Raw genomic sequence first — 11344 nt, 5'->3', positions numbered from 1 at the left:
TGAAGAGTGATGCTTTATTTACAGTTTATACATAAGGCCAGCTTGTGGAATTATCAGGACTTTTTTTTGGATGCATTGTGCAGGACGATATGAGACTTGAGGGCTGGCATTGTTGAGAAAGTCTTGGAGCACTTGTGACACCTGAAACACACAAAAATAAATCCAATAATATAACATTACAGGTTCAGGGTAGGTGGGTCTTCTGTTACATAATAACCTGGAACTCCAGCATGCTGCTTCATTTTGTCCTTGGAACGGTCAATGTACAGTAAAGCCAATGTGTGTGAATCCTGCTGGGCCACAGTTTAACTTTCAAGACAATATGGCTTGTGCCCAATGTGCATGTTTGGCTTGTATTGCAAATGATTACCTCTCAGAGCAAAACATCACAATCAATGTTCAACAATGAGCTCTGACCTGTACCCCAAAAAACACATCTCTGACAAGACTGGCAGCTAGGTACATTCTAAGCCCTTTGCCAAACTGGTTAAACTTGGCCAGGCGCTGCAGAGTAGACAAGACTCATCTTAATAACAGTACTATAATCAGTACTTTACTGAGAAAGTGTTATCCCAAACATATACTACATTTGACTACCATGTCAACAGCATTGTGTACTCACAGCTTCTGTCCTTGAGAGCCATACTAACGTACACATGCGAGAGGGGTATTAGTGCTGGGGATTAGTTTAGGATCAAACCCATGGGTCCATGTTTTGATGTTTGTTTATCAATATCAATAATTATCTTAAATATTTATGATATTTTTTATGGTAAAAAATGCACATGTTATACGTGACTACAAGATCTGCTAGCTGTCATAAAATTGAACATTGATGAGTTGGAGTTGAAATAGGAAAATATATCTACCTAGTCCCATGCCATCTTATTCTTCTCTGTCCGATTTTTAATACTTTCCATAGAATATCCTTCCCCTGACATTATATTGTTACTGCTTCATGGTATATTTTGATTTTATATATTATTTTTTTTTTAACTCATCAAAATGGTCACATCATGAAGTTATCTTTCAGCAACATAGAGTATGGTCTTATTCGTGTTCCAGTGATAAGCTGACATGTCAATACAACTTCATACTAAAACTTGTGTTTTGAGGGTCGTTTCATTCCAGATCTATTCACTGATATGGTTGAAATGTTACTGGGACTTCAATTTCAAACTTTATCTGGGCCATTCTTGTAAACATCATAGATACCTTGACATCTGTAGAGGTAATTGTAACCCCCTATCCAGGTAATTTATTTTCCTCATAACAGAACGGACATATGATTCTATTCTTACTATAAATGATTCAATTAGTATTCCTCTGCCCCATTATACGAAACATGATTAGTCTTCAACTCTTAAATGGTTCAAGATTATTCATGACAAGAACCTGTGAATGTCTCAGGGTAGAATTTGTCTTCAGCAACCCATGCTTGCCCTAAAAGGCGACTATGCTTGTCGTAAAAGGCGACTAACAGGATTGGGTGGTCAGGCTCACTGACTTGGTTGACACATGTCATTGGTTCCTAATTGCGCAGATCGATGCTCATGTTGTTGGTCACTGGATTGTCTGGTCCAGAATTGATTATTTACAGACCGCCGCCATATGGCTAGAATATTGCTGAGTGCGTGGTAAAACTAAACTCATTCACTCAGTATTCTTGACAAGCAATGAGAAGGAAGTGAAGCCAAAGCTTCAGTAGGTCAGTACCTCAGCTCTCTCTTGAGCATTTGCTCATTCTCTGTCGTGTTTGTCTCTACTCTCCCCAATTCTTCCAGCTGGTCTATGATATCTGAAACAAACCCATCTCACATCTATAACTTTTCAATCAGTACATAACACATTTTCATGATTTCAGATTCAAAAACGTTAAAGGCCATATAAACAAGCAGGGTTCATACAGATGCTTGGACTCTTATCACTGCACTTTTCATGGACCACATTATTCATAATCAAACCTTTTGATCACAGATTGTTCACATGTATAATATTCATCCCATCTTACATGTTGCACTTTCTCGTTTTCCTGACACGACGTGGAAATGACCCGAAACTAAGTTTTCAGCATCTTGTAACACATTCACCGAACACAGCCCAGTTTAGGTTGTCACCAATGTCTCTGCAGGGCATGCACCTTTCTCTCTGAGTTGCAAAGACCTCCACTTGTGAATTTTCAAACTTCAGGCAGATTGAACAAAAGATCACAGGTTTGAATCTTCATTCAGTTAGTGATAGATTATTTTGGTGAGATATTTTGCTTTGACATTCTGAAATCCCCGGACTGTGTCTGGCTCCGATCATGAGGTGAAGAGAATCTCTCAGATGAAAGAACTGGATCAGCATGTCAGAGATTGGGTTGATCCCCTCCAGCCGGTGTACCACACTACTGCTGAATTGTCCAACTTAACCATGAGGTCAGGGAGAGTGCTATAATCACTGTGAATTCCAAACTGATGATGTGAAACGATTCATCAAGTAGATGATGATTCCTAGAGAAAGACTCTGATCTGGGCATTGTTTACCACAGGTACAATGGTGGGATCACTGAATGAAGTACATTGAAAGTGGAGGCAGGTTTGAGGAGGACAGGACAGTGTGACTGTGAAATCGCAGACACTTGAGGAATCTACAAAGTATGGGGATGGGCTGCTGCAGGTTTGAAGAGCAATCATTGACTGAATGTATAGCAATCATTGACTTAATGCACAATCCAGCAGAAGATGAAGTGTCAGTTGACAAAGCAGGATGTAGAAAGGATTGTTGAGTGCATGACTGAACAACTGGATGATTGTCGACTGGGGTGGGATCGCCATCCTCATGTAAGGATGAAGGATTGAAGGGTCAGAAGAGATGTTAATGAATGTTGAGCTGGTCCACTAGACTGCAACTGAATGTCATCACACTGATTACAGATGCTTCAAGGTTTCTCCAAACTGCAAACTCTGATACAGTAAATGAGGAGCATTCTTCTACACCTGGCATAAACCTCCCCTTGTGTGATGCTGTATTGTCTTGCCCATCCTCTTTCCCTTGCAAGTCCTCAATATCTGAAGGGACTAAAGAGAATGACTTCAGCTGGATGTCTCATGGCCCATTTGATCAAGGTGTGTATCTTGCAATTTAGTGACAACCTACAATAATAGCTACTGCTGTGGTATGTTCAGGCCATGTGTCACACTGAAACTTTGGTCTCAGGTCGTTTCCACTCCACAGTCAGAAGAGCAGGACGAAAGTATGTAATATGAGATGGATTAAGTTTAATAATGTAAGCATTTTAATCAGACAGAATTCATGCATGTTTTTCAAATTTAGGGAAATCTTGACAAAAATGTTTCTGATGAGTTCTCCAGAACACCTTAAAATTAAATTCACTTGTGATGTTGTTTAAAACGAGGGGTGACATTTCATGTTGGTATGACCAGAAAGTTGTGAAAACATTTCATAAGTGGAATCTTTCATAAAGTTAAGGTAAGACTGGCACTGACAAAGAACACAGAAGCTCAGACATAACCTGAGAAGAACTTTCAACGAGAAAACTATCCTTATACCTTCGGAATCAATGAAATACTCAGTAGTAAAGGAATTCCAGTGCTTCTTTGTCTTGAGAAAAGGGCTGTTGAAGTCCTGGCTAATCACATGCATGTGAAGGTGGCTGACAACACAACAAACAAACATGAAGGCATTCACTCTTTACACCTGGCTGAGAAAACAAGCTAAGGGAGGATGCAAGATCCAATTGATGATGTCTAATAAAGCCCACATATAAAATTGAGGATGTAAGATCTGACAATTATGCCTAATACAGCCCATGTATAACAGTGGGGATGCATGATCCTGCTAGTGACACCTACAAAAGCCTTCAAACAATAGTACTAATGACAGTCTGCTGATAATTTATCTTAATGCAATTTCGCTGTCATCATTTTTCGTCCGCCACAAACATACGGCATGACAAGCCCAAGGTGATCCATATTATCACATTCCACTACATTCTCACAGTATCTTATCTGACTAGTAGTGTCCACCCTTTATGTGCATGTCCTCTTTATAGCTCTAACTACACATGATCCAGTCTTTTATGAAATGCACTGGGTCTGCAAAATGATATAAGTGCAGGATCAGTAGAACTGCAAATGTTCTTGAAAGGTCAAAACTGTTGAGATTCTTGAGAGGCATTTAGAAGTTGGTGAATATAATACGACGAGTATATGGATGACTACTTCTTTTTCATTGTCTAACACGATGTTTCTGGGCTACTTCTTCAGTCTACGGGAAGCCAACCCACCCGACCATTATATCCACTACCTGTCCAGTCACCACCCCCAAATTAAACAAGCGATAATAACAACTCTAACAAGAAGAGCCAAGTCCATCTGTGACCCAGTTCAACTACGTGCCGAATCATCATATCAGACGGCTTCTCAGGAAAACTACAAGTATAGATGTTTCAGGTTATTTGGACAAAACTTTGCAGACCATCCTTCAGGCAAATGGACAAGGTAAACTGACTATGCAAAACCCCCGAGACTGCATATACCAACTACACTGGAATTGTGGCAGTAGTTACATTGGAGAAACGTCATGCCCATTTGATATATGTATTAACAACACAACACATCACTTGAAAACGCCGACAACAAATCTGCCCTTTTAGAGCACATCAACAATAACCCCACCCATTCTACTGACTGGCAACAGACTAGCATCCTGGCTACCAACATTCATAAATGGCGCAAACTAAAACTACTAGAAGCCATCAACATCAGGAGATTAACAGAGACCAAGGTGTATATCTCCCCAATGTCTGGAACATCACGAAAGCCACCCCAATGTCATTTAATCACCTGTTGTGTTTACATCTCCCCATCATCATTGTTTATAAAGCGTCTATTTCATCTTCCTCACTGATTGTATACACATGCACAACTCAGGCTTCCTGTAAATATAATTATCTGTATATCACTCTGCTGTGTACACATCTGTTAACTGGCTTCACCTTAAGTTTAACCCTGTCATCATTGTTTTATAACTGCACTTGATCTGTCCTCTGTGATTTGTTTGTATATACATGTACTTGTCTCCTTCCTGTAAATACTGGTATATATAATATGTTTTGTCCTCCTGTCTCTATCAACTGAAGGCAAGAAGTAGCCCACAAATGTGTTAGACAATAAATAAATATATTGTACTCCTCTTATCACCAAACAGTTCTTTGAAATATTGACACTGAACTGATTGATCATTAAAGGCATGTCGTCAATACTTGCATGGAGGAAAGGCCAGTTCACTATCGATTCCAAGAGGACAAAAGTGGTCTCATGTGTCAGCTATTATGACATCTGACTTACCTCATACTAGGAACAGCATGATAGCCAAACCGAAACTGCAGATTCTTGTCTGCTCTGAAGCAGAAAGAGAGTCTATTGTCCATATGTTTAGGGCATGTCCCCAAGTTTTAAAGTACTCATGTATTACGTACATACAGTGGCAACCGCCTAAGTAAAAACAGCTTAACAAAACATACCGTATAAGTAAACACTAATCTTTGGTCCCGGCAAACTTCTTCATTAATTATCACTATTTGAGTCTGGTTAACTAAAATTGGATAAGTAAACAATACTGCTTAAGTAAACGTTTTTGCACGGTCCCTGGAAGTAAATTACTGAACAAACGAGACTGGATAACTAAACTAGCAATCAGCACATAATCTGACAGGTAAAGAAACATCCCACTCACAGTTCGCTGGCGGCAAGCAGTTTACAATACACTGACAACTGGAGGCCAGCCCTAATCGGTTGTTCATTGTTATATGTAGCTTGGGAGTATGAGTGAGTAGACCAATTTATAATGACAGTGAGTTTGTCCACTATACATGATAAATGACTTGAAGTGGGCCGCCATTACGGTCATGTGACAAGAAATAAAAACTGAAATCTCGCTGTGAATTCAGAATGGGATCAATTGAAAGACATGTTTGTTTATTTAACACAAAAGCTGGATTGGATAAAAAACCAAAGAAAATCTTATTGTCATTCTGGCAAAATGTCTTAAGTATCTTGCGAAGGACCTAGCTTGACTGGGGGGATACCGAGATCAGATCATTCTGTCAAAGGTACAAGGCAAACTTGTGTCAAAGTCTAGTGAGGACAAATTCGCTGCTCTTATAGAAATTGAAAATGGTAGGAAAGTGCAATAAAACAGGTTATGTTAGTTACAAATCGTGTCTGTTATTCTGTCATTTTCAGATATTGATAAGTTTGGATAAGTATAAAACCTGATAAGTAAACAATTTTGACGAGTCCCTTGAAAGTTTACTTATCAGCTTTCCACTGTATTATGTATTACAAATTGAAGATGGTATGCAGCAGAGAGGGATTGGGGTGATCCTGGCACAGTCAGTTGGAAAGGCTCATCATCAGCTTAGGGAACTTGCCCCATCTACATGCAGCCCTGACACCGAATGGGACTTCTCCCAGGGTATGCTGCTAGTCAAAACCAAGAGGTTTTCAAGGACTATGTAAACTCCCCAACACAGCATCCTTCTGCATTACCAAGAGTGTCAGAAGGGCTGTGCTCTCAATGGAGAACCCAGGCACTCTCCAGATCTGCACCAAGAGATCAGGAAGTAACAAACCAAGGGCACAGAGAACAACAGGAAGTCTGACGACAATGTGCCTTGGATACAAGGAAGACATTTCAAAGGCGAGGACTGCATATTTAGCATACTTCACCTGAATCTTGCAAATCATACTAGTGTCAGAAGGGACATAAAATTCAATGGTATAAATAAATTCACTGGCTTTATCAAAAAGGACCAGATTAGGTTTGTTAGCTAGGATTCTTCTCGAGGTGGGCCTATTCCACAAAAGTTTGAAAGCATCATTTTCCATTATGCCTTGGACATGTTTAGGATTGTACCATGGATGGACCTTGGAGTCAAAGCCACAGGAATTGTGGAGATGGTGGTAAAAGCAGCCAGGCATGCCATCATGTCGTTTAAGATATGCTCTTGGTGCCAAGGAAGGGCATCCACTGACAAGGTGTTGAACAGTCTTTGTAAATTTGTTGCAAAGTCGACATTTCATATTGGTGATTGTGCATAGGAAGTCACTCTTCCTGTTAGCAAATAGAAAGCCCTCAGTTTAACATTTAACACCAGCCGACTTCATTCAGTCGGTAGGATTGCTGTTCTGTTCCACATGCTGCATGTACACACAATTAAATGGATTCTCAGAAAACTTAACACAAATGACTGACTCTGAGTAGACTTGGTGATGGACTTCACCTGGTTTACTCCCATCACTGTACCATACAGCAGTACACTGCCATCAACAAAATTGTGTTCCACATCCTTGGCACGCTTAAAATAGCTTACTTTCATCATGAGTGCTGACATGCATCAACAGAAGATCATCCAATAAATAGATATATGCAAAAGTACGCAATAAAATTCTGTCATGAAGAGCCTCAACATTAATCAAACCCTGGCCTCAAGAACTGATTGGTATATATAAACAAGTGAGACAAGTTTGTCTTCAATCTGGTTTAAACATGTTTTTATTCATAAAAATGAACTGGGATTAGTGAAGAAGCCTTACAGCTTTTATCAACACCATACAACATATACAAAATTTAAATGAAGCCAGTGTTTGTCATCGATAGTAACTTTCATATAAATAATACATGTGTACATATACGGGACATAATAGTTAGGGATATTTGAAAATTTTAAGTTATGAATGTTGATGTATTTACTTACTGACATACTTGAAATATCAATGAAATATCAGTCATAAAAATACCAATATCCCTATCTCATTTTGTTTAGTACATCACATCAAGCATAGGTATCACTATCATCCGAGTAAACACAAAGAGTTACTGTTTGGTGTGTCTAAAAAGTTATTTGTAGAAATATAGATCAATTATGAGAAGGCTATTGTTAGGTTAAGTTAATTATTTTTCTGCGAACATTTAGAGCGCTGTGCCTTGATGGACGAATTCAACATTTTTCTGGTCTTCACAGTGAGTTTCCGTACATAATGGTAACCAAATTGGTATGAAAATATGCATTAATTCTTATCTGAAAATAGTTACTCGTGAGCATTCTTAATCAGCATGTGTTAACACTCAATAACAGCAATAAAGTGTAAATGTTGTCACAGTTTGGTGTGTCTTACGAGCCATAATAGATGTGGATCATTACGTATTTAGGGGACGTTTGAACCGTTGTGTTGAGAAGATATAGTTGTGAACAGATTCTAATATTTTTTGGTTTTCGGACCATGATAGTTCATGCTTGCCATTCATAACAGTATCGAGATTATAACCCACTGTATAAGAGTACATAATAGATGTTAATTGTGAATAATTAACACAAATGAAAAAGAAGTGCTGAGCAGTTTCATGCCTGTATCCACATGAACAGTAAGGACTGTTGATAATATGTCGATTGAACATATCGGCGTTCAGATCACTACATCTGAGGCTGATTGAGTGAGTGAGTTTAGTTTTACACCACACTCAGTAATATTCCAGCTATATGGCGGCGGTCTGTAAATAATCGAGTCTGGACAACTGATCATAGGGCGAGTTTTATGGACAATATCTTTAATGTAATTATTCCACGAACTGTCGCTTTTGAGTGCTATTCCTAAATGTTTGTGGCTTTTGACTTCTTTTATGATCGTTCCGTCCATAAGCAAATTTAATTTTATTGAGCAGTTTCTTCTATGAGAAAACTGAATAGATTCATTTTTATTTGGGTTAAAAGTTACCTGCCATTCCTGAGCCTACTGGGAGATTTTATCTAGATCATTGTTAAGAATACCAGCTGAGACCAGCGGATCTTCAATAATTACATATAATGAGGTATCATCTGCATCCTGAACCCTGCGGTGGTACTCCGGCCAAGACACCTTTCTTATTAGAAATGTACCTGTTAATGGAAACTGTGTTCTATTTTTGAGATAACTTTCAAACGATTGTAGTAATTCATCTTGTATACCATAGCTTCTGATTTTATAGATAATCCCATTGTGCCATACTTTATCAAAGGCTTTACTGATATCACAAAATACTGCCCTTACTTCTCTGCTATCTCAGTTCCTTTCTTGTGGATGTGTTTAAGGAGGGGTATGTGTTCCGACTTCAATTTCTTTAAGTTCGCAATCTTCTCCTTTGGCAAAACAAGGAAGTGATGTAGAGCCTGAAATGTAAGATTGTGTGAGGAACACGAGATATGGATCTACCTTAACAGAAACAACATATCATCATACATGTACTTGGATGGCTCAAATTTCAAAAGACACTTAAAGGTCAAAATAAAACATAATAATAAATCAATACCAAAATATGAAATCCAATACATATTTAACTCATGAATCTTATATAAATGTAACACATTTAAAGAACCAGGATGTTGACAATTCTCTTTCAATCTTTCCTGGCCCAGACTGGCTTACTCAGAGTAGGTTTATTTGAAGCTCAGTAAGCCCTTCTTACAGGGGGAAACTCCTTGACTGTTTTTACCACATGACTGGCAACATGTGAGTGAGGCATTTATGATGCAATCTAGGCTTTTGTACCTAGGCTCTACTGCACACAAGCTTCCTCTATAATTTGGCTTCAATGCAAATATGCTCTTGTCAGCATATTGCTTCGGTTGTTGGCTTTGTTCTGCAGTGTTCTAATTCATAGGCTTCAGAACTCAATTGTGCATAACCTAAAGGTGCAATGTCACACTAAGAAATCATTTAATGCAGGACCTAAACTAGTTAAAACCTTAAAAATCAAAATAACACCTAGAAAAGAGTCTTGGAGCTTTTATGTATGGAGATTTCACAGGAACCCTATATCGCACTGTAGGTTAAACACAGACCATAGATATACACTCACGTCATATTTATTAATAGAGTAAAGGAGCAGCAGCTGCCATATTGGATTGTCGTGCTGACATCGACTGGTTCCAATTTCAAGCTGAAATGTACGCTAAGAATCCAGTGACATTCAAAACTATGCACACGTACCTCTCAATTATACATGTCCCCACACATCCTGCCTGATTTCCACGACATAACACGCATTCTATTAACTTTAATACGTCCTCAAACTCGAAAATCAAACCAAAACTCCTCTGGGGTGAACGTTATCCCACACTCACAGCCTTTCGAGCAATGTCATTGGTCCGCTGAACGTAAGTAATTTTTCCAGAACAGATTCAATACATTAGCGCGAAATTTAAAAATCGTTTTGGGTGTTGTTTTTTGTGAAACTTGATTGGGTGTTTAATTCATAGCTCATCCAAAACTTTTCGCTCTCAGATCATGCCGTCTTGTTTACCCATACTATGAATACTTCGGTTCAGCGATCAAGCGAGAGGCTGCGAGTGCAGGATAACGTTCACCCCAGAGGAGTTTTGGTTTGATTTTTGAGTTTGAGGACGTATTAAAGTTAATAAAATGGGTGTTATGTAGTGGAAATCAGGCAGGATGTGTGGGGACATGTATAATTGAGAGGTACGTGTGCATAGTTTTGAATGTCACCGAATTCTTAGCGTACATTTCAGTTGAAATCGGAACCAGTCGATGTCAGCATGACAATCCAATATGGTAGCTGCTGCTCCTTTACTCTATTAATATATATGACGTGAGTGTATATCTATGGTCAATGTTTAACCTACAGTGCGATATCGGGTTCCTGTGGGAGATTTCCCTAGGTTCACTAACACCTCATATCTGGTAAGGCAGTTCTTCAACACTACATAGAGACACTTCATGATACATACAGCAAAGTACATTATGTAGAACATGCTCTTCATTTACCTTTAATATATAGTACATTATGTCCTCACACTTTAACATACATAGAGATCCGCTTTGCTAAGGGGAATTTACAATAAAACTATCGATTTAGTAACCATGATTTCTGATGTAATTGACAATAGTTCTTGATCTATCTTATGTAACCCATAGTTTAATGAATGAAAAATGATTCGAATAAAACATATGTTCATGTGTATTACTGTCATGTTCTTTGCACTGGAGACAGGTCAGTTGAACGCATTCGCGAAGACAGGGACGATGGCTCGCGTCTCCAGAAATCACCATGCTCATTCACCTTTGGGTATTTGTCCTTTATAATTACAAGTTTATCATCAGCATCTACTCTGAGTTCTGGGTCATCCATAGACGATAAAAGACCTTGACTCCAGTGGCCAGACGTTCTTTTGGCACTCGGGGCGTCACCCATTCCTACCTTCCTCTTCGCACCTGCCGCCATTATTGAGAGACAACGCTTCATCATGTAAGGTTACATTTGATTGGTCGGCGTTATCTTT

At 38.8% G+C, this 11344-nt stretch overlaps 1 protein-coding gene across 1 annotated transcript; it reads right to left on the bottom strand.

Moving 5' to 3' along the window:
* Nucleotides 1-11293, bottom strand: LOC137281532 (aprataxin-like). Its single transcript, XM_067812817.1, has 6 exons — nt 11125-11293; nt 9096-9214; nt 5355-5408; nt 3555-3658; nt 1717-1798; nt 1-141 (listed from the first exon to the last, which is right to left on the bottom strand). Exons 1-6 carry the CDS (start codon nt 11284-11286, stop codon nt 54-56), a joined length of 609 nt encoding a protein of 202 aa, XP_067668918.1. The 5' UTR covers nt 11287-11293; the 3' UTR covers nt 1-53.
* Between the last annotated feature and the right edge of the window lie 51 nt (nt 11294-11344).

Source organism: Haliotis asinina, chromosome 4, assembly GCF_037392515.1.
Source record: "Haliotis asinina isolate JCU_RB_2024 chromosome 4, JCU_Hal_asi_v2, whole genome shotgun sequence".
NCBI classification, from domain to species: domain Eukaryota; kingdom Metazoa; phylum Mollusca; class Gastropoda; order Lepetellida; family Haliotidae; genus Haliotis; species Haliotis asinina.
The sequence above is the reverse complement of the archived record's forward strand: the minus strand, read 5'-3'. Positions and strand labels throughout refer to the sequence as shown.